Source organism: Lathamus discolor, chromosome 2, assembly GCF_037157495.1.
Source record: "Lathamus discolor isolate bLatDis1 chromosome 2, bLatDis1.hap1, whole genome shotgun sequence".
In the NCBI taxonomy this organism is placed as follows: domain Eukaryota; kingdom Metazoa; phylum Chordata; class Aves; order Psittaciformes; family Psittacidae; genus Lathamus; species Lathamus discolor.
In genome coordinates this window covers 106029285-106054188 of record NC_088885.1, presented here as the reverse complement: position 1 = coordinate 106054188, position 24904 = coordinate 106029285, and the positions used below count along the sequence as shown (strand labels likewise).

General features: G+C 38.9%; 1 protein-coding gene across 6 annotated transcripts in view; it reads left to right on the top strand.

The window, feature by feature from the left end:
• GNAL (G protein subunit alpha L) overlaps positions 1–24904 on the top strand; it is a 193932-nt gene that overhangs the window by 128349 nt on the left and 40679 nt on the right. For all 6 annotated transcript variants that reach the window (XM_065667968.1, XM_065667973.1, XM_065667971.1 and 3 more), the window contains one exon: positions 8278–8375. In XM_065667968.1, coding sequence (XP_065524040.1) covers positions 8278–8375 — 98 coding nt within the window. The remainder of the gene's footprint in view (positions 1–8277; positions 8376–24904) is intronic.

Sequence of the window (24904 nt, the reverse complement as noted above, 5' to 3'; positions counted from 1 at the left end):
TAGCTATGTGAAAATGGTGCTTTTATACCTTTATAAATGCTGTTTGTTTCCCTAGCTTCTTCTCTTACACCTCCAAGTTGAGTAAGATTCTCCTAGGAGTTAATAAACTTTTTTTTTGCTTTTCATTCTGCTTTCTTGGAACATAAGATGCCCCAACACAAGTGTGTTCTGTGAAGATGGTATTTACCATACACCCATGTTTGGTTCTAATGAACTGAGGTCATGCTTAGTGCAGACTGATCGTGCTTCAAGGCTTTTGCCTCCAGCCTAAAAAAAAAGGCAAAACAAGTCCAATGAACATGAAGAGACGATAGATTGGATGCATTATTCTGTAACTCTGATGGATCCAAAGTTAGGTTTCAGAGGAAGGTTAGAGGCCAAACTGCTACTTTGCCTATCAGAATGAATCACTAACTAGCAAAGTAATTACATTGATTATTTCACACCCACAAATTTCAACAGAAAATGCCTTGCAGGGGGTGGAGGTTGTACTTTTCCTAAAGGTTTATCTATAATTAATCTACTGTAAGTGCTGGTGCCTTAGTAACATGTGAACCCTACTCATAAGTGTGGTCCTTGAGTGCGAGTTGACCACTCCTACGAGGTTTCTGTGTTTTTCGTGATCTTGCTTCAGTGATAATGGAGGTTTTGACACCACTGCTGTTGAAGAAATTCAAGTCATGTATTCTGCTTTTGTTTTTCAATTGTAACTCTCTTTGCCTGTCTTTGTTGCAGGCATTAAGAGTTTAAGCAGCTGCATTTTGTATACCTACAGCAAAACAGTTCCCTTGTTAGGCAGAACATTTCATAAAGGATTAAGAAGTGAAGCTGGCTGAGCCATAGGGGACACTTTTGTGTTAATAAACAAGAGGCTCATTATCAAGAGACTGTACTTGTTTGTGAAGAGGTGACTGAGCAGGCTTCCTTCTCCCTTGGGTGTCTTAGTAGGTACCTCACCCCATAATTTCTGCATTAAGTCCTTTTAAAAAATTTTGCTCCTGCAGCTTACAGTGGCGTTTGATAGATTTTTGGGGGTGAAGAGTACTTCTAATAGCAAATGAGTTGCTACATTTGGTACAAGCAAAGCAATAGTAATGGAGGCACTGGGGCAAATTGTCGCTCATGGTCCATTCTGGGTTTCTTGTTGCACCAGTTTACAGCGGCCTCAATTAAACACTGGGTTAAGATTGAAGTTTAAAGGCAGGCCCTGAAAATTAAGATTGCCTGTGCAGCTCCCTTATAATTATACAGCTTCATAGATTTTTCTTTCTCTGTAAGGCCTTGAGTCTTGAATTGCAGAGAAAAGTCCAAGCGATGGAAAATAAATACTGTACCAAAATATGGCAGTAAAGGGTTGCTTGTTTGACCTCAGTTCATCTCCCTCCTGCCTACTTGATTTGTTGCGTAGTGTAGAAGTACCTTACCTTAATTCTCATCATTCACCCTGAAGTCTCAAGAATTACTCCATTGAGTTTATTCACCCAGCAAGTTTGCGTTATCACTTTTATTATACGTTATTTGTAGTATCGCCATGCATTCTTAAAACAAAAATTAGATTTATTCTTTGCTACATACTAAAAAATCTTAGTTGGATTATATTATGTTGAGCTACCATAGGTATCTTAGAGAAGGATAATTGTATGTGATTTAAAGGCTTAGAGAGATTAAGAAACTACTACATTTACCAATACCATCCTATTTAGAGATTCTTATATAGGGTAAGCATGATGGTGGACCATAGAAATACACTGTGTCAGCAGCCTCTATGGGGGAAGTGTTTTTTTTCCTTTGACCAGATTTATAGCTTTCTAATGATTCTATTAGTCATTATGTTTAAAAACATAAATTTTTCTCTGTTGGATTTCCCTACCTTCTTAGCAATTATGTTGTAAAGAAAGCTAAATTTCAAGCAGAACCCAGTCACAGCAGCAATGTTGGGTAAGTTTGTTTCTGATTCCAAATGCGCAAGCCTTAAATTAATAAAGAAATTAATATCAAGAAAAAGAAAAGAAAGCAAACAAACAAAAAGAAAAACATAATGGTTACAGGAGTCTGAATATTCAAGAACTGTTTGCAGTGAGTCGACTGTAGAGGCTTGCAAGAGAGTCCTGGTGCTGCAAAAGTAGTTTTTGCTTCATCTTGTTAAATTCCAGGTTGTACTTGGCTGAAATATAAACTTTTTAAAATTGCCATTCTGCTGTTACTTTACATGGCTTATACTACAAAACCCAACAGAACACCCACAGGTGAGTTGGATTTGTGGCATCTGTTGCAGCCAATGCAGCAACAGTACCCACCCCCTAGCACCCCCAGCAGTTGCAAAGCTTCTGGAGCACGTGGGGACAGCTCACCTGAGCTTCCCTTTGCCTTCCCCAGGCACCATATGGAAAAAGGATTCCTCACAGCTCTCCAGGGATTGGAGAAAGTGCTAGGTTAGAGTCTTTCCTCCTAGTCATCTCTTCCAGACCATGTTGCTGCCCATCCTCTCCCATAACAGCACAGCATCCTGCTGCTTGCTGTTGCTGCCACACTCAGCAGCTTGGGCTGCAGGCTGATGGATCTGGTTCCATTTCAACCTCAGATGTGGTACAGAGAAAAGGGTGCTTGAAAGGATATTGTTTGGATTGCAGAGTCAAACATGTCACATTTAGAAAACCCTGAAGATAGTTTGCCTATGCACCCTTGATTTGACTCCACTGGGTGCCATCTTTATGGTATTACCATGAGGTAATGACCCATCAGTTGTCACTCTTCTGTTCCGCAAAACTTTTCCGTGATTTGAGTGGATGGGAGACAAGCACTGCCTATATGCCCCTGCCTGTGCCTTGGGAAGTACAAGGCGGGTACATACCTCCCTTCCTGTATGAATTCTATGGATCATCTTGTGCTGCAGTCGTTGAGTGTTTGTGAGATATTGGGGGGGGGGGGGGTGGGGGGGTGGATTTTAATGCATTGCCTGATTTTATTTTCTGTTTGGTTAAGTATGTGAGAGAAGAAGTAGTAACTAAAATTCAGAATAGAAGTGATGACTTCATTTCACACCCACAGTGGTAGAACTATGAAAATGTGTAACGTTTGCCACTTCCTTAAATGATTGTAAGAAATTGTCTTACAGTCCTGAAGATTAAGACAGTAAGAGCATGAATTTTGGCTCGAGGGAGATCAGTCTAATTTCACATTGATCTAAGCAGCTGTTTCCAGGTTTACATATATTAAGAAAAGAAATATGTGGAATAGAAAATACTGTGCAGTCTTCCACATCCTGGTTTCTGGGAGACTGAAAGGTGACGTTAGGATAGCTATTGAATATATGCTCCGTTTGGAAGGAAGACAAAAAGGAATCTTAATAGAATAAAAATTGTGTTCCTGACCTAACACGAGCTTCCGTGGTTTGCACAGCAATTAGATGAAAAGTTCTGTTTCCAAAGTATATAAAGATTTGCTCATTGTTTAATCATCACTAATATTTATTCCAATTTAAGCAGCTAAAAAGTGAAACAAGTCCATTTTTTAGCTACTTGAAAATTTTTTGTAAGAAGTTTCTAAGGTAACCTAACAATAAATAAGTTTTTTCTAAGCTGAGGAAAATAAGATTTCAGGAACATGCTGTAAATTCTAGTAGGACAAAGTTTAGAAACTGTGCTTTGCTGTTTTCATAGAATTACAGAATCATAGAATAGTTAGGGTTGGAAAGGACCTCAAGATCATCTAGTTCCAACCCCCCTGCCATGGGCAGGGACACCTCACACTAAACCATCCCACCCAAGGCTCTGTCCAGCCTAGCCTTGAACACCGCCAGGGATGGAGCACTCACAGCCTCCCTGGGCAACCGATTCCAGTGTCTCACCACCCTAACAGGAAAGAATTTCTTCCTTATATCCAATTTAAACTTCCCCCGTTTAAGTTTTAACCCGTTACCCCTTGTCCTGTCACTACAGTCCCTGATGAAGAGTCCCTCCCCAGCATCCCTATAGGGCCCCTTCAGGTACTGGAAGGCTGCTATGAGGTCCCCACGCAGCCTTCTCTTCTCCAGGCTGAACAGACACAACTTTCTCAGCCTGTCTTCACGCGGGAGAGACTTAACTGTAGCGTGTTTGTTATCTGTATTGGTGTCTTGGGATGTTTATAGAGGAATATATTCCCTCCTTTTTTTCCAACCTAAAAATTACCTTGGAATAGGTGAGTAAAGATATTTCTACAAGACCTTTTAAAACTATAGTAAAAATTAATACTGTTTACATCAGTAATATCAGATCAGAGTATTTCTACATTTATGTGTATCTTATTTTGTTCTGGGGGGGGGGTGGGGTGGGGAAAGGAATCATAACCTGCTTATATCACAATATTTGAGAGTTTGTGTGTTGCATCTTCTTTTTGACCACATCAAAATTTTGGCATTATATGGATTGCTATAAATTCTTAGGTGACTGGTGTAAATTAATGTGTGTAAAATAGAAAGTACCTGTAGTTAATGAGACCTGTAAATCATGAGATCTGAGGTACCATCATTTACTTTTCTATTGCTCTGATTACATACAACATGTATATTAATAGGTGCAACTGTTTGCCTCTGTTCCTAAGGAAGAGTTTGGATGCTGTTGGATGAAACAGCTCTGTTTTGTTTGGTGTTCATAGATGTGTCATGATGTAGGTGTTTCTCTGCTTTCAGGCACAGTACATAATTCCTCATTCTCCTCAGTATACTAAAGATTTTCAGTAGACTTTGGTGACTTTGATCTGATAGAGGTCAGGTGCATGTGCTTGCAAACCAAGCACCATCAGATGTCCCTAGTGATTTCCCATGTTTCTGTTTTCTCCTATCCCAGTTAAGGTCTAAAGGACCTGGCTTAAGACTTTTAAGAACTTCTGAATAGCTGCTTCCCAGAAGTCAGACCCATAAGAAAATCTGAGTTTGGCTGTCTCAAAATGTAAGCTGCTACTGTCACAACTTATCCTTAAAACCTTATTTGTGCTGTACTGACCAGAAGTAATGTTTTGTATGTAGTTCCCGAGCCCACAGAAACATTAACTAAAAAAAGTTTTAGTCCATCTTTATAAGCTGGAGCAAATCTGAATTCTTTGTTCTTTGAATTATCCTGTCTCTTCCCTACAACAAGCATTGCTATATGTGGCTGCTACCCCCAGGATATTGCTCCAAAACCAGGTAATTTAACTGGGGCTTAGCCCAAAGCCCACACCTTCATTAGCTCACTGGTGCCTGCTTGCCAATGAGGTTACCATGACGAAACCATGGTGGGAGGAATAGACGACAAACATTGGGGTCTGTAGAAACGAGTCATGGGAATTGTGCATCTGGAAGCGCATGCTGGAAACTTGTTAGGCAAAAGGGCTTAGTTGCAAAGGTTAAAGCTAACGTGGTGACTGCTATCTGGATGTTGTCCTGCAATGCAGGGTAGGTTGGGATCTAGACATATTTGCCATGTGTGAGCAGGATCCTCCTATGTGCTTGACTGTGTGCAGTGGGAGTCTTCATCAGATGAGGAGAAAAAACACTGAAGAACTTAGAACAGACAAGAAAGGGGTTAAGAACAAGTGTGAAAAGTTGGATTGTGGTACTTGGTATCTTGAAATGAAGCAGGATTTTTCTGGAAGGCTTTAGTCACCTGGGAAAGAAGGATCGGGTAGCTGTGTGGGAGGCAATTTGCAGGCAAGTGTACTCCTCTGCAGTAGATCGGTACATTTTAATGAGGTAAGTATACTTGCTTCATTTTATGGGATTTGCTTTGGACCAGAAGTCTGGAAGTCATTTTAAATGGACTGCTTTGCGATACAATGGTCAGGTGGAACTGTTTGAAGTATGTATTATGGAAACCGTGCATTAACAATATATTTATAGGGTCTCAGAAGCTGAGCTGAAAGGGTTGGCTCTTTTCCAGAAGAGATTTTTAAAAGTAAATAAACCTCATATGGAGGATATAAAAACAGAGATGACGTTGGAAACTATTGTAGCTCTGAAGTTTTTTTTTTTATTTATTATTTATCTACATCTGCAGCTACCTCTCAATCCATCCCACCCTGCAGAAAAGGATGCTTTCATGCTGACATCCTTCTCCTCTTCCCATCCCCTTCCCATAGGCTGTGTGGGGCTGAATGGGGCCAATTTTTAGGTGTAGATTCCCCTCAGAGATGGCTTTCCAGTAGGTGGGAATTTCCCCCCACCAATGGTGAGTAGGGGAAGGCAGCCGCACTGTACTCAGCACCTGAACCTGCAGCAGCAAGCATCTGCAGAAGGGATGGCTGAGGTTGTACGCTGCTGTCCATTGAAGGGGATGGGAAAGCTGAGTCCTTTTGCCCCAGGACCCTGATACTTATCCAGAGCTCGCTCTTTCTATTAAAAAATCAATGACTTTCTTTGCGCAAAAGGTTGCAGCAAGTGAGATGCATTCAACTGATGCCTTAAGTATCAATCAAGCATAAGCTTCAAGTCTGAGGAATGTTCCATGTTTTCTAGTATTTATCATTCTGGCTTTTCCAAAAGTTCTTTTTCTTGTAGTCATGCTCTTTGTTATACGTGCCCAGTTTTCTCCTTCTGCTTACTGAGTTTGATATCTTGTCCTTTCTTGAGCCTGTTTTTGCTTTCCTTCAGATGTAGGAACAGAGTTTATAATAGCCGTAGCATAACTTCAGAAGGTGGATCTGCAGTGTTTTAAACAATCATTACATAAGTCATTAAAATAACAAAGGCAAAATAAACATGTCCTCGTGAGGGTGAAGAAATACATTCCAAGGCAGTATAAGTGTCTGCCAATCTAGCGTTGCTTCCTCTCTTCTTCCAAGGCTTTCTGTGAAGGTTTTTCATGCCTGCTTTAACATCAACTTTTCTCTGAAGTTTTGAAAACTTCTTAAAGAATGGCGTTTTCTCTTTCCATTGTGCACAGTATAGTTAAAAAGAAAAAAGCATTTCTGAGGTGGTTCAGGACCTCTGTAGCCGTGTTCAAAGCTTACCTAAATAATTTTCAGTACGAGTTTGTTCTGAAAATGTTGTCTTGCGTTTTGCTTCTCCCTGAAAAGGTCACCAGCAGGTCACAGGCTGAGGAGCAGATTGTCACCTTCAGGGTCACCTCTCAGGGGTGGCGTGCAAGGCTGGGAAACCCATACAGAGTAAAAGTGAACTCACTGTGCTGCTGAGATCTTTTGCTACAAACTGTGTGTTTTGAGAGTTTCGAATCCTGAAGAGGTGTTGGGAGGGACTGGCAGACAATTTCAGAAAGTTTCAGAATTCAGATATTTGCACAACATCTTGACAGGCTCATGAAGTGAATAGTGGTAGAACACCCATGTTACACAAAACTGAAGGGCTCTGATGATTAGGTAGCAGTACTGAGGTGTTAAGAGATTACAAAGAACTTCTGTGTTTAAGTTGACGTACTTCTTTAACAATTCGGTTTGCGAGAGGAAAGAGCCATATAATAAAGGAAATAGTAATTTGTCTAACCGTTCTTCATTTGATTTTAGAAAGTAGTAGCTGGAAAAACTCCGTTACAGTTTGACTTACGAGCAATGATAAAACATAAAATGGACTCCCAGCTTTAAAACAAGCTGGAGTGTGTGAGGCTCTACAGCAGGGGCTGGAGGAGCAAAAGAGCTGGCAGGCAGGGCATGTGTGCGTTTTTTACAATAGAGCTTTGGCTTCACCATCACCAAGGACAGCTTTGAGTCCTCTTTCAAATAATTCTGAAATAAGCTTGCTGGCAGATATTTTGGGGTTGGGTTGCCTGGGATAGCTGCTAGGAAAAGCGCATTGTGCCAGGTGGCTGCTTGGAGGAAGCGGAGTTGAGCAGGGACTCTGAAAGTCTTGCAGTCACATTATTATATTGCATGAGAAAATACCAAGCAGCAGAAATTTGTGTTTTTCAGGAAAAAACTACACAATCTTTTTAAAGTTACAGACTGGGTCCTTCTCAGGAAGGTTATGTTTATAAGTTGAGCAGCTTTATGTACCTCTTATGCCTTTTCCATGACAGAAGGGTAAATCCAGTTAAAAAAATAAGTGAACGTGCTTCTAGGTAATAGTTGTGCTTAGAGTAAATTTTATATATGAACTGGCATGAATTTTGAAGGCTATCTTCATTACATATCATGTAAGGGAAACTGTCAGCAGTCATATGTTAAGTATACATATTTTACTGCAGTTTTGCTAATAAATGTTTAGTGAAACTGTAAAGCACGAAGGTTGGGGGGAAGGAGCAATACATATAAATTGGGATTGAAAAGACTGAAAAATTATCTCTTATTTGTTGCTTTTCCAATTTTCAGGAATTCTTCGAACATGCAAAAAAGCTTTGGGATGATGAAGGTGTAAAGGCATGCTTCGAGAGGTCAAACGAATATCAACTGATTGACTGTGCACAGTAGTAAGTATTTCTTCTTACGGAATTTATAGCCAAGAATGTAATAATTTATAACAAGTTAGAAAACAATAAGCAGTAATTTATTAAAGATAGTTACATTTGGTATTCCCTTCTTCATATATATCACGTGAAGTGGTACATTGGTGCGTAGTACAGTCATAATCTTTAAACAAGTTCATCTGATTGGAAATGTTCTGAAAAGGGATGTGTAGTAGATTATGAAAGTGCAAATCATAAATACACATTACGTTGATGAAAGTAGATTAGTCAGGAAATAGTCCATTAGCATGCCAGGGCTACAAAACTCAGCTGTCCTCAGTAATAACTCAGCTCTGAATTAGACTTTGACCAAAAATATACATTTCATGAGAACTGCTATTGCGAAAACGTATGCTTTTACAGTTGCTATGTGATTTAGGGTTTTCAGAGAACACACTCTAGTGTGTTATGATTTGTCTAATTGGCAGTATGGTCAGCAGCGATGCCAGAAGTCTGTTGTAGTGCTTGGTGTTTTGTTTTTCCATCCTCTCTGTTCTTGGTGCCAAAGCTGAAGGCAGAGGAAACAGGACATGTTCCTAAAGTACTTGTCACGCTACTGCCACTATGGGGGAATTTTGGTCCTGCGGTCATAATTTCTTTTCCCTCTTTCCAGACTATTTTTGGGAAAAAGAAGGATCCAGTTATGATTCATCAGCATATGGAAACAAGGGAAAATTGCATACATGTAGGAAGGAACTTACTTGACCTCAGTGGAAGGAATTTACCAAAATTTGGGCATTTGCTCACAGTCCAGAGTGGCTAGAAATTAAGGCACTGTTTGTACACAAAAAACTAGAAAGTTGTTCTAAGTTGTGATCTAGAATGTCATCCACTGTCCTGAAACTAAATCCTACTACCTTTTTTCCCAAAACCTTAAAGGAAGATTATTGTGGTATTTTTTACGTACCTTTCCTTCATCTCTTCTAACTAGCTTGCTTTATCTTTATTCTGAGATTATTTATTGTAACAGCAAATACAATGTTTGCAGAATTCTTCACCTTCAAGACATTTTATGAAATAGCATTTGATAGTTTAATATCCCTTGAGTGTAGCTGTGGTTTCCGTTTCATGGTTTGACTGAAAATGTAACAGCTAAGTGACTTAACCCACATCTACAAGCCTTCAGTCTCAGAGCTGAGACTTGAAACTTGGGAACAGCTGTACCATTGATCTGATCAAACAGGCTTTTTCTCACAGGTATTGATATTTTAAAACAGTGAAGTGTAATCTTAACAGAAGAAAGATGATGAAAATGTGCAAAAAACTTTTATCTGCCCTTCCATTATTCCTTGAAAATTAAAATGGTACTAATGGAGTGAATGAAAAGGAGATTTAAAAGTTGCTGTGTCTTTGTTGCATGTGTGTATTTTATATATTGCACAAGAGTAGTAGTAGCTGTACCTAGAAGAACATTTCTGTGCTACAATCAGATGGGCCTTATTCAGAGCGGTGGGATCATGTCTGCCTGGTAACTGAAGCGTGTAAGAAGAGGTTACAAATACAATTCTGATACAATTCTGATTGTCTTATATGCCCTTAGAAAATACTGTGTAGGTGCAGTCTTTCTGGCTTAGCAGGAGCAGATCGCATTTCTCTCAGAACCTGTCCATGGTCATCTTTAGTTAGAAAGGAAAGAAGGGAAGGAGTGTGATGTGATGCACACACTTACCGTGGGATTTTGAAACATTTGCAATGTTTTCTTTGCACTGGCTTTGGGAGAAAGCATGCCATGCCATCAGCTAAATCCTAATCTCTTACTTGACAGTGAAGGAAGAGCATTATCAGTAGGTCACCAATAATTTTTCCCCTTAATAAAAAGAAATAAAAATAAAGCAAAACTAAAATCTCAATGTGTTAAAAATATCATAGCACTACAAGTTGGGTGCTGACTTAAAATACTGAAAAGCATTATTAGCAAATTCTGTCAGCAGCCAAGCATACTGGCTGGTAAGTGAGTTACAAATACAGTGTATTTTGGAATAGTTTAATTTGGCTACAGTACAGAGCTTTTGTATTTTTAAAACTTAACCTAATTTTCTTTATTACTGTGGGAGAAATATTTGGCTGGAAACAGAGGTAGTAGAAAAACACAAAGGCAAATTTTCTGTTTACATTAGGCCTGCAAATTGCTTTTGCTTGATCTTTAATGTGCTTTTAAATTGTCAGGGTACTGTTCTTTCACAGGAATGAGCATGAGATTCTGCTTGTAGACCATTTTAATACATGACTCCTCATGTATCTGCACTTCTAAGTATCATTTTGATACATCGTGATATTTGTAACAAATATGAACCTGTGACCAAGCTGGAGGTCAGACCTTGTTGTCTGACAGTGGTAAATGTGTCATAAGCAAAGATCTGAATTGCTCTTTATCACTAACTACACAGATGCTTATGTAAGTCTTGGGGGGCAAAGTATAGCATGGCCATCCACCATATTTTTTCCTTGATGACCTTCTTTGAAATTAATATAATAAAACTGGCAGGTTACTGTTTTCCCTAACGTCTTATTTTATAGTTCTTTCAAGTTAAATTTCAGGTTTAATTAAAAAAAAATAGTAATTAATTTGAAATGTTGATCTGATTTAGTTGTGTCCCCATTTGACTTACCTAGCTTTGTTTATGGTAATAAACCTTACACCTTGCTTTGATTAACACTAACTTACTTTGAACTACTGTGACTATGTCTGTATTTATATACTTTATATTCAGCAAATTCTAGGTCTGTAAGGGACTTCAGATTGTGATTTAGGGCTCTCTTGACATTGAACTGTCCAGTGTATAAATAATAGATCAAAATATGTTCAATAAAAATTTCTTGTAATTCTAGGACAGTTTTCTGAAAGCTAAATAGTTTCCTGTAACATGAATGCAACTCCCTTTTTAATATTCCAATTTTTTTATACCGGTTATTGAATACCCATTTTTTATTGTATCAAAGGGAGGGAACTGCAAAGCAAACTTTTATGAGTGCAGAACAGATCAAAACAAATAGAGGTCCAGGTAGGATGGTGTTCATTTAAAAAATAAAGACCCAGAAAAAGAGTTGATGTATTCATTATGTGTCTTTTATGAGCTTCATAAATTTAACTAAATGAACTTATTTGGCAATGAATAGGTATAAAATTTCCTTTTAACTAATAGCATACCACGAGGTAGAGTTGTAGGTTATAACCACGTGTTGATGTTACATATGTAAGTGGGTTGACCTCACCCCCTTTTTTCACTGCAGACCATACCATGTACATTAGTACATGGTGGCTGCTCTAGAATCCCAGAAAAGCCACCGAAGTTGGTTTTTGCTTCAAAGTTGAAGGCCTTTACAGAACATCAGTTGTTGTTGGGGATATCAGGCACCCCCATTCTGGTGATGTCTTTTGTTTTGATAAAGTAGCAGTTGAGTCATCTTAGTTTTGGTAACTCAAATATCAGTTCCTCAGTTAACTGGGTAAACTTAGTTTCAGTGATCAGAAGTAAGGTGCGGGGATACTTACAGAACCAGAACATCCAATTCTCTTTTTAAGTAACACAGTTTGCTCAAGCCATTGTTGTTAGGAAAAAAAAAAAAAAAAAAAAAAAAAAGCAACTACTTTCAGGTTTATTGGAAGGCTCCAGGGTTGAATTTTGTCCCATTGCATTCACATGAAATAGCAGTGTGTGCATGCATGGGTGGTCCTAGTGGGAAGGGTTGTACTTCGGCTCACTGAGTTCCTCATATAGGAAGTAACCCAAGGATGTAAGGGAACCCTGCCTTCAGCTAATACTTTATCCCAGTTTGTCTATCAATCTTCTTTCCCTAATAAAATATGCCACTGATATACTTAAGTGTGAAGGCCTAAATTGGTCTCTACACAAACATTTGGGCTAATAAAACTCAATTATGCAAGTTCTCAGGAAAGCAAACACAAGGGATGTGAGCTTGGCCAAAGAAAATTGATTTCATATTTGAGCTGATATACATAGAAAAGACATACCTCAAGTTCTTTTTCTTTGCAGTTATTCAGTCTTGGAGAGAAGGGTTTCAGCCAAATTTTGTTTGGTTAATTCATGAACAGGTTTGCTTACCTGATACAGACCCTAACCAACCAGTAAATTTTTATTTAGTGATAGAAAAAAAAGAGAGGGGTTATAATTATAATTATTTTAGCCTTACCGATGACTCTTCTAAACAGAGGTGGTTGCCAGGTAGGACAAAAGTCATTCTGCAGTCTGTAATGCTTAAAGTTTTCACTGTTTACTAATTAGTAAACCATACTCTTTAAGAGGCAGAATTGTGGTTTCTTAAAATATGCAGTAGGAATTCTCTAAAATAACCTTTTTGTTTGATGCTGTGATTTTTATTCTTTTTTTTTATTGTTGTTCCACTTTTGCCCTCACTTACAAAAAAAAAATTAGACTTAACCAATTCTATCTTAATTTTGGTAATCAAAATGTGACCATGATGTTATAGTACTGTTAGTTAGAGGTACAAAAATATGGAAGGAGAAACAGCTGTAGAAACTTGCATAATGCCTTTGTATTTTGAGTTTGGAGCAAGTAACAGTAAGAAGATACCATTCACAAATAGCCAGTGTGTCACACAGGCATGTACCAGCCTGTTTTATTCATTTTAGTTCTCAAATGCTTTCCATACCTAGAGAAGACAAGAACATTTCTCAATTATAAAATAAGAGATAAAATAGTTTATAAACACAGCACCCTCTCTGTCTTTTAAAAATAAATATGACAAATATTTTTTCCTATTAACTAGTTACCATTGGTGACACCTTTAAACAGCCCTTGATGGGTTGCTCAAACATAAAATTAAACCATACACGTTTCCACACGTTTCCATGTGCCTGACAGTCTGTTTTCTGCAGTTTTAGAACAAACAAAAAGATTTAAAATGTAAGGCAGAAAAGCATAAAATATACCTTAACCTCAATTTAAGGTAGTAATAAATTCTTAAGACAAAGCAAAGTTATGACAAATGCATGAAAGTACATTTAGGCTCTTCAAGATACTTTATTAGACATTAGTGTATTAGAAATTACAAATAGCTCTGTCAACTGAGCTTGTGTGCATTTAGTTTTCTATGCTAGCATCCTATATTTAATTTGGGAGTTATATTTTTCCATATCCCTTCTGCAGAGGTAAACTGTAGACTTTCAGAGGCTTTTGGAATTGTATTTGTAATGCACACTTCAAGTACTTTTAGAGTGTAAGCAAAAGGTAGCCAAAGAATAAAGACAGCATCACTCTCAGTGTATACACTCTTAAAGCACTAATACCCATTACTATCCTTTAAAACAAAGAGCATTCTGTTGCATGTATTATAAAAGACTGTTTATTTTACATCACATCAGTGAGGACAAAAGTGAATCAGTACTGGTTCAGGGCTGAGTCATGGAACTGGCACACTGGGCCAGTGTGACTGGTGAAAACGGCCAGAATCTAGGAGATTGAGTAGGAGGAAGGGAAGGCTTCTCTGTAGGACTGGACTTTGAGGGATGTTTTATTTGAATTTTGCATATTATAAATAATACGATGTCTTTTTAAAACAAAAAGAGAACTTTAAAGCCTGTGTATGCCCTGCTATCAAGTCAAACTAAGCATTGCTTACAATAATCATGCTGATACAGCTTAATTCCAGAAGTCCTGATAGTGAATCATTGCTCAGTGTCAGCATCTCAAAATGTCTTCAAATGAAATAAAACTGCAGATGTTGGTTATCTAGAATCTGCATGCAGGATTTATGAGTAGATTTCAGAAGGAAGCTGTAGGTCATTCTGTCAGTTCTGGTGTTATTTATATGCTGTTCTTGGTTTAGGACTCTTCCAGTGTATGCGTGGGAGAAAGAGTAAACTATGACCAAAGCCAGCTTCATTATATTGCAGGGGACATTAAGAGTCACTTATATTTACTCTACTTCTCCAGCTTATGTTGATTGATACAGAATTTAGTTCAGTCTGTTCATGTGCAATGCATTGTTGAGTGTGCGTGCATGTTCTCATGCGCACACACTGAACAGTGGAAGAGATTAGTTGGTTAAAGAATAAGTTTGCCTATTAATAAGCTTAGCATTATATAACACAAATGTATTTTAATTCTTTTTCTGAGGTATCTTTTTTAATACACTCTAGAGAAAAGTGTGTTCCACATTCTGTTAAATCTAATGTGAAACATAATAAATTTAATATAATACAACAACTGTATAATAACTCTTAGTTGGATTGTTGAAATGAGAGCACTGAAAATTTAATGGAAGGTTAGATAGGATACAGTCAAATTATTTTAACCTGGGGTTCAACTTTAATTGAATGCCACATGGATTTCTTCACTTAGAGATGGCCAGCTTTTCTGTTTTCAAGTAGACAGTTTCACACCACAGCACAGAGAAAGGCATAGAGTCATATTTCTTCCTTAAACAACTACTCACTGGCCAGACACTGCATACACAGGCTCCTCTGCACTGATACAGCCTTGTTTATGTTAGGATCTACAAGAAGCCGGGGTTTGGGTGGTGGTGCTTTTCTAAATTAATGCTACACCAACAGATTTGAAAAAAAGAAGGATGGTGGAATGCAGAACTTAAGAAATAGGAAAATAAAATACAGTTTATACTGCGTTGGAAGAATGGAAAGGTTAAGCACCTATGCTTGAAAAAGAAATTTTACACCTCAGACTAAACAAAGTAGAGTCGTGGTATTTGTCAGTTTGGTTGTAATCCCAGTTTTAAGGCAAATAAGGCTGGGAGACTAAGCAGTTTGAGCGTGTCTCTTTACTTGTAATTAGGTTAAAGCTAATTTTGTTCATTTTAATACAAGACAACAGTGATGCTGCCAGAATATTTTTTAAGTTTATTTAACTTCAGAGAAACTGTTTCTGTTGTGTCTGTTGTAAAAGTATTCTTTCTGATTTAATTAGAAATGTTTGTTATAATGGTGGGGTTTTACACAAAGTTTTATTTAAGCCTAAATTAAGCAGTGGAAAAGAACGCTACTATAGCAATTATTAAAAAAATAGTTTGCTGAAGAGCAGTGGAGTGTTGATGAGCACTATTATGCAGAATCATGGAATCACAGAACTGTTGGCCTTGGAGGGGACCTCTGGAGATCAACTGTCCCAACCCCCTATTAAAGGAACTTTACCTAGAGCAGGTTGTACAGGATTGCCTCCAGGTAGGTTTTGAATGTCTCCAGAGAAATAGAGTTCACTACCTCTCAGGGCAGCCTGTTCCAGTGTTCTGTCACCCTATAAGTCAAGTTTTCCCCCATATTCAGATGGAACTTTAACTTTTTCAGGTTGTGCCTACTGCCCCTTATCCTGTTTCTGGACACAATTGGAAAGAGTTTGGCCCCATCTTCTTGACACCTTCCCTAAACATATTTGTATGCATTGGTAAGACCCCCTCTCAGTTGTCTCCTCTCCGGGCTAAGCAGGCCAAGCCCTCTCAGCCTTTCCTTACAGGAGAGATGCTCCATTCCCCTAATTGTCTTTGTAGCCCTCCATGGGACCCTCTCCAGTAGTTCCTTGTCTGTCTTGAACTGGGAAGCCCAGAAGTGGACATAGTACTTGAGCTGAGGCCTCACCAGGGCAGAGTAGAGTCGAGAAGATCACCTCCCTTTTCCTGCTGGCCATGCTCTTCCTAATGTACCCCATGATACCACTGTCATTGACCACAAGGGCACATTGCTGGCTCATGGTTAACTCGTTGTCTACTAGGACTCCCAGGTCCTCTGCAGAGTTGCTTTCCAGTAGGTCATCCCATAACCTGTACTGCAGCATGGGGTTAATCCTCACAAGGTGCATGGAGGGGTTAGCTTTGGGTTTTTAACCTGATAGCACTTCAAAAGTGATAATCAACAAATTACATTATGTAAAAATGGCAACGGTGAGACCTTTATTAAAGCATATTCACAGAAATTGTCTAACTTATTTATAAATACATGATTCTATACCTCTGGCAAGGAGCTTATCATAATATACAATATATTGAAAAAAACTATTATGTGATGATTAAAACTGATTTTAGGAATGCTCTTACATAAGTTGTAAACAAGTTATACCTATTTAGAGGATGAAAAGAAGAAGAAAGAAAAGATTGTAGGTGGGTGAAGATGATAAAGTTTTATGAGTAGAGCAAAAATAATAAAGCACTGAGTATTTCTGGGCAGGAATGCAGAGTCTTAAAGCATTGGGCCAAGACACAACCTTGCCAGTAGTCTCTTATGTCTGTTTAATGAAGGCAAATGTTAAATGTTTGAGATTGCACAATGTCTGGAGGAGTTTAACCTATGTCCTGGTGGAAATGAGCAGGATGGATATGGAGGAGAATAAAACATCCCATCACTACATAAGATCCTGAAAACAACCAAAGAGAAACTTTGCCAGGGAAAAGAGCAGAACACATGGGAATGCTCAGAAACGTGACTAAATACACGGCTACCCGCCAAGGAGTTACCTAGCCTGGCTAAAAGACAGTTGCAATAAACGTCAGATAAGTATTGATACTGTGAAATTATCATATATGTACAGAAGACCACAAAAACTGAAATATAGAGAGAACTGTTTTTAATAAGGGGGAAAAAAATCCAGCAAAAAAAAATATTCATCTATAGGCTTTCTATGAATTTCTTTAGGAAGGGGGTAATTGAAGGACAGTGCCACAATATTTAATCTTCTGAGCCCTTCAGCATGTGTGATGAGCTTAAAACAAGTGTCTTTCTTCACAGGCCAGACAGGTTTTTTCATACCATGTAGCCTCATTGTTCTGGAAGATGGGTATCTTCTATACTAGTATGCTAGGAGCACAACTGCCCTTTTTTCTGGAGGAAAACCAGAAAAGGCTATCCAAGTGAAATGTCCCAGTTTCATTCTGCCTCTACTAGGATTGATTGTATTTGTCTTTGTCTGTGTTCCTCAGAGCACTGGGGGGTGGCCTTTTTTTTAACAGGTGTGTTACTGTCCTCTTTGCCTGAAAACAGTGAATAAGCCCACTGTAAAAAAGATGAACTAGAACAGTGCTCTGTAGGCATAATGCTCAGTATTTCCCTGTACCTCCATAAAAGACCCCCAAAACCTGTTGCAGAGATCATGACTTCTTCAAAGGACTCGCTGGCTTCTTCTGAGCAGAAGCAGCATGTTTGGATTTTATTTTCATTGTCCTTTTTCCTCTGTTTAAGTGCACAGACCTATTGCTGACTTGAGGTCTTGATGAAGTTTGTAAGCTGACATATTTCTCTCTCTTCTCTCCACTTACTAATAATAACTGCAGATGTATTTATTTGTTTGACTGTGTTTTGTTTGTTTAATGTTTTATTCTTGACAGATTGGCCATTTGCTATGATAGAGGCCCCTGAGCTCTTGAGATAAGTAATGTGTCAGCTTAGCCAATCACAGTAGGGTGACTTTGATAGGTAAAGTTGGTTTATTCTGTCTACTATTCACAAGCCTGCTTAGACTGTTTTTCAGTAATTTCATACTTTTTTGTGTGATCTGCATAGGCAGAATGCAGGGCTGTTCATTCAGAAAATATCATGTATCTGCAAAGACTAGAGAGCAACGTAGCGTATTTTATTAACTAAAGGCTTTGCATTTATACACTGAAGAAGTTCTTACATGATTTTTTTTTTTCCACTGCGTCCTGTTGGGGAACAGACCATTACCAGATGCATCTGACCTAAATTTGAAATTACCTTAATTTTGGTACTGTGTAATGCTATTATATTTTTCTGTTGGCCATACCACAGCTGGGGCCTCTTTTCATTTTCTGTAAAGAGTATCTTGATAGGTGTCTGCTTTCTGCATAATTCTTATTGTGGCAGTTCCATTCTGTCTTGGCATGTGACTCCTTCATACTTTGTATTGAAGTTAGAGAATGTCATATGTAGCGATTTGCTCAGTAAGTGCTAGATCTGGGCGTGCATGACAGATAAGACAGTTTCCAGAGGAACTACAAAACTGAGTTTAGGGAAAGAAAAGGCAGGAGAGAAGGGCAAATACTTTCATTTTAGATCAGCTTCAGCAGTACAATCAGTACTCCATGCATTTTGAAATGGTTCTGCTTTCTGCTAGGCGTCAGCCTTAAATCCAATAGGGAAATAATGGAAAACCATGAGTGTTGTGGGCATTTGCAAACCCTTACCATATCCCCACGAGGATTCAGTACAATGCATTTGGCGCTCTCGACCCACACTGAAAATTGTTTCACAAAGCAGTTCATAGTATAGTGTCAGAGAAGACCCCAAGGTCTTCATATACCATACCACATCACTTATAAAGGTATGCACTCACTTATCAGACAAAGCATACTAACAAGAGAAAAAAAGGAGAAATAAGCATTTCTTTCAAAACAGATGTTTTCAATTTTTACTAAATCCATTCTTGTTTCATGATTCTCAAGTGAACAGAATCCATCAGAAACTCCCACTGAAATATGTTGGAAATTCCCAAATGGTGCACAGTGTGCATAAATAGTCACACTATTGACAAATCATATACTACATTTTATATGCATTTCTGCTTTTATATAGCTTTAAAGTAGGTAGGTAACATAGCTCCTTCTCAGATGATGACAACCTTACAGAAATAAAGTAACAAGTAGAACCTGGTTTCAGGAATCAAACTTCCTAGACCCATAATCCTTTTAAATAATTATTTGTATGAAGTACTCTTTGTCTGTAAGAAACTACCTTTTCAAATGAAAGGAGTATTTCTTCTCCTGAAATTTTTAAACCCTAAAGTACCCAGTTGGATGAAGCACTTGAACTCATTTCTGAGGAATGTGAGGACTCCTGATCCTCACTCACATCCTGATCCTCCTCAACTCTTTTGTTGAGGTGAAATAATCAAATCGTAATTGTTTCTCAAGGTGAAAGTAAAAAAAGGCATTGAGATCTTCTGTTTGTTATGTGCTAGAGGCCAATAAGGAGTGAGAAGGAAGAAAATGAATGGAATTTCATTCATTTTCAACACACTCGCTAACAGAAAAAGCAACAAAAACACTTTCCATCAACAGTGGAAGATTTTGAGTGACAGGGAATGTGACAGCAGACCGTGCGTGGCACAGCAGGGGCCAAAGAGGTGCTTCCCTTCACTGGCAGCTCTTTCATTGTCCTTTTTGTTCCATGATGAGGCCCCGGGTTGGGTTTTGCATGCCTTCCCTGGAGCTGCTCACCTGTTTAAACTCCAGACCTTTCTCAAAGCATCTCTCCTCTAGGTTACATGTAATACATCTGTTCAGATCTGACTCACTCATACACATACCTTGTTCAGTGCTCTGAGCTGGGAGTGACTTACCAGTTACAATTTTCTGCATTGCAAAAAACGTTGTTTTCCATATATATAGTTGTATGAGCAACATGCGTTACACCTGTGAAGGTACAGAATATTTCTCTCCAGAGACTTGACTTCCAGATCTGCTACCAACTTGAGAAGCTCTGAAAATAGGCTGCTTTCCTTCCCCCACCCTTGCCTAGCTGCTGCCTCTTAGTCCGACATCTTGTCTTCCAGTCCCCTCTATCACTTCCCCTATACCATTCCCTCCCTAAGGCACTGTTTAGGCTCCAACTCATAATTATTTCACGGGTTATTTGAAGGTGATGGCTTTCAGAGGAGTATACTGAGATGTGGTATAGAGCCAAATCTGCAGCTTCATACTGTAGTCAGATAATGACAGAGCTGTTCTGCAGACTTAAAACCAAAAATATTATAGACCAGTATCACATGGGTTCTAGACTATCATAAGCAGCAGTGCTTCTCCATTTTTAAAACAAAAATCATTCCAGGTCACTGCATGACTGTTCTTGTGTAAGATTGAATTAGAGGTAAATTTGCTTCAGTTTCTTAGAATGACTGTTCATGTTGCATTGTATTCTGTTCACAAAGTTCAAGGTTGATTTTTGTTCTGGTGGTACAAGTTGTCCGATTATGGTAAGATAGCACAGTACGGAAGCTTTTTTTTCACTGATCATCTTTGATTGTCATTTTTGCAGCAGGCTTTTGGTAAGTGCATTTCACAGAATCACAGAATCCCAAGGGTTGGAAGGGACCTAAAAAGATCATCTAGTCCAACCCCCCTGCAAGAGCAGGGTAACCTACAGTACATCACACAGGAACTTGTCCAGGCGGGCCTTGAATATCTCCAGTGTAGGAGACTCCACAACCCCCCTGGGCAGCCTGTTCCAGTGCTCTGTCACTCTTACAGTAAAGAAGTTCTTCCTGATGTTAACGTGGAACTTCCTATGTTCCAGTTTACACCCATTGCCCCTTGTCCTATCACTGGATATCACTGAAAAAAGCCTAGCTCCATCATCCTGACACCTACCCTTCACATATTTGTAAACATTGATGAGGTCACCCCTCAGTCTCCTCTTTTGCAAGCTAAAGAGACCCAGCTCCCTCAGCCTCTCCTCATAAGGGAGATGTTCCACTCCCTTAATCATCTTTGTGGCTCTGCGCTGGACTCCTTCAAGCAGAAATGATACAGGTTTGGGGATCTTTTGGCTATTCTATTTGTAATATTCTGTTCTATTCGAAGAACAGGACTAAATTGAAAGCAGTCTTTCTCTTCCCCATCTCCCTTTTCAGAATTCATGGCATGTTGCTTTGTATTTTCTTTGTTGTAGCTTGAGATACTGTTTTGGATCAGTCTAAAACTGCAGTACAATGCACAGTGATGTGAATGGCCTGTTGTCAGCACTGGTTAAAGAAGCTGTGACAAATCAGCAGTGGAGATGGAGAGAAGGAATCGTTTTACAGCTAGAAAAGCTACAATGGCAGTTGTGTTGGGAAATCAGTGTTCTCTTCGTGTGTTTTTTTATTGCCCGAATGTCAGTGTTTCTCAATAGCTTGCTTATAGGAATAGGAGTCAAGGGAATTCTCGGTGTCCAATTCACAGAACATGTGTTATTGTTTGATTTCTCAATTCGTGAGCTGCTCAGCGCAGGCTGTAATCATGTTTCGTGCTGATTTTTGGTATCTGCTAAGCATTATTTTGGGGTTTTACAATTTTTGTCTAATTTATTTGCACAGGGGAAACAAAAGGGCAAACTATATCAGGAAAAAGAGCTTTGAAGTGTAGCTTTACTCAAGAATGTATTACCTGGCTTGGCCTTGGGGTACTTTATCCATGTCTTTCAGCTTACCTATCTGTGGGGACAAAAACTGTTACTGTGGTTTATATTAAAGGTTATTGTGGAGGAGTCCCAGGCTTTTTCATTACAGTGCAGTCAGAGGTATTGGTTTGTCTTTCGATTGCTGTGAAACGATGGTTAGCACCGCTCTTTGCCAAAGACATCATTATTCTGTCTAGAAAGTATCAGTACAGCTTCCTTACTTCCTGGAAAGTGTTTGGTGCAGTACAGATACAGGCCTGCTCCTTCTCAATTCTCTTTGTACAGCACATCAAATGAACTCTGCTCCATTTTACTACAGCTTTAGATGAGACCAAATTATAAGTTTCTAAGAACTGGGATATGAATCCTAATAATCAGGTTCAATGAAAGTAAAATGAATGCAGCCAAAAGCTCTTAGTTCCTCTTTATAATTCAAATATTGTTTTGTTTAATACTGCAGATGTTTTCAAGGTTTTAGAAAAATATTCTAATTAGAATGAAGGATAGAGTGTAAGTTAAGCAGCCTAACTAGCTTACCTAATCTGCGATGCATAGGTTGTTGCAAGATCCCCTAAACAGGAGAGGAAAACTTAGAAAATGGTTGAGGAACAATTTTTCTTAACCATTGCAACTCTCTGACCACACTGGGAAAATACACCATGTTGGAAGACAGTTGCCAACAGTTTTGTCTTTAATGTGCTTACAAACCATTGTGTAAACTGTGACCAATTCAAATGTCATTAAGTACCATTTTCCGTATCTATGCTAGCTGTAAAACTGTGTTCACTAGTCAGTGTATTTTTACTGTGTGCCAAGTGTAGACAAAATCTGAGTTGCTCACTGTAAAATATGTACACCAAAGAGCTTTTAAATGTGGTATATCTATGACTAATGTTAGCGCTTATAGGACTGTCAGGGACAATGTGGGTATTTATGTAGATATTTTCCAGTAATGACTTTGAGGGTTGTTTGCTGTAGACTCTATAAAACAAACATAATACAGCTAGCCAAAGTTAGGAGTCTTTGCTCCTCTCAATAGAAAGAGCATCTTCCATGAAGGTGCTTGAGAAGAGCGGAGATAGATGATAAGAAAGCACCCAAGTGTGTTTAGCTCACCAAAGAACATTGTTTTCCAAAGGTTACCCAGTAGCTAGTTCAGGGTGCATTTTAAAAGCATCAGTTAATGCAGCAGACCAGAATAATCTCCATTTCTCTTATGAGAGCTCGTACAAGGGCTGTTAGCCATGAATTTCCAACAGCCTAGGGAGAAAGTGACCATCCAGGGGTCTGAATTGTTAGATGCAATAATCTGTCCCTAAAATGGATAATACTGTATAATCCATGATTATTGCATTTAGAATAGATACAGGAAGGCATCTCTTCTTTTATTAAATACACTGCAGATAGGCAGTGTTTGAATGGAGTGTCCTTCTGTACGACTGACTGCTAAGATTATATATGCTATTTGGTTTCCTGCTGATTAGATTATATGACAGTTTCATCTGCCATCTGTCCATTTTAGGCATGCTAAGCAGTAGACGTGGATGGACTGTGCCTTACAGACAGGCTTGACTACTTTTTCTTTATTGGAAGAGGAGCGTGAGAAGAGACATACCCTTGATCAATATGGCTGCATTGATAAAAGGGCTCTTCCTAAGACAGTTTTCCAGAAAGGCTCGTTCTCCAAGCAGGGCCTTGGAGAATGGTAATCTTCTCCACCCACAGACTGTGGTGGGGATTTCTTGTATCATTAGCAGTGGAGGAGCCCTCTTGCCATCTCTATACATGCAGCCAGTGCAGCCCCTCTCTCAGTGTCGGACTGGTTGCCCCTTGTACTGCAAATGGTGCAGCAAAATCTTGCAGTTAGAGGAGAGGACTTTCAGAAAGAAAAGGGACTTTTTATAGGAATTGAAAAGCCTATCATTAAAGCACAAATTATTTTCTTTGGTTTTGTTTGTTTGGGTTTGTTTTGGTTTTTTTTTTTTTTTTTTTTGTATTCAGAAATACTCTTTCTTTACACTGGCTCAATGTTCCTTCCTTTTTTTTTATCAGCTATTTCCTTGAGCTTACCTTTTAAAAATCTCTTTCGAGTGGCTTTGATTTTTATGGGGAAATCTATTATAGTTCACTGTCGTATAATAGTTCGTCATCTTAAAATAAGTTATTTTCTTCCAGTGGCTTTAGTTCGTAGTTGAAGACTGCTAGAAAAAGATCTGCATATTTTATTCATGATATGATAGAACTGGCAAGGAAAGCAATAATGGTAACTCTTAACGTAAACTTGTTTGCCACTGGTGAGGCTTATACTGTTTTCTTTGTCACGCAGCAAGTGGTCCCAGCGTAAATCATGTCAGCATTTAAGGTTCGTGTTGAACAGTTCCCAGAGTTGACACCAGATTTTCAGTTGTCCTTGCTATTTTTACTGGGATTTTCCAGCTCATACTAGGAGGCATTGCCCATGCACTGAATGATCTGTGCATCTGTGACAGCTAGTCCTCCTAATAAGCGTATCTATGGGAATTCAAAGGTAACTCTACTAGAAAAGTTCTGAGGCCTGAAAGGTATAGCAAAAATGGTAGTATATTTGAATTACACAGTAGCTCTTTACGGGAAATACTGATTGCACATTGCACAGACTTGCATCAGCCAACATCAGTGTAATTCACAAGTATGCCTTGTCTTATTTTCAGTCTCACAGTGTGCTACACTACACCATGCATGCTGCATTGACTTGCTTTTATTTTACTGCTTCTAACATGTTGAACTTGGGAGGGGACTTCAGATGGCCTTGCACCTTGCATGGACATGAACATCCTCAGGCCTGCCTGGTGCATCTGCTGTTGCAGCCATTTTCTTGACCACATTTGGAGGTGACAGTCATAGCTGCTGCTGGACCCTTAGTTGTGAGAGGTGGCAGAACTGGACCCTGCCACCCAATCTCAAGGTTACATTCTGTCAGTTAAGGAAACTTCACTTCAAAAACTCCTACCTCACCTATCCTGATGCAGGTGATTTGACGACCCATGTTAGTCCTTTAGAATTGCATGAATAGATAGATTTATTCTGTGTTTCTCACCATACTTGAGCCCGAGAGAAACCAAAGCACAGAATTACAGTTATAAAGCCTTTCTCTGGCCCCAAAGGAGGGAGGTGGTTGAATATGTCCCTGTATCCATCCCTTTTCTTCATCAACTGCAACTCTGCAGCAGGTGACCAGATGGTCACAGGGCATATTTCATAAATCTCACGGCAAGCAATTTCCTTCTATCAGTTAGGGACACGTGCATAAAAAATTATATTTTTTTTTCCAAATAATAATTAAAAAAAAAACCCTGAAAACTTAACGAGAAACACTGCTTCATGTGGCAGCTGGGAGAATGCGCTTCCCTTGTTTTAG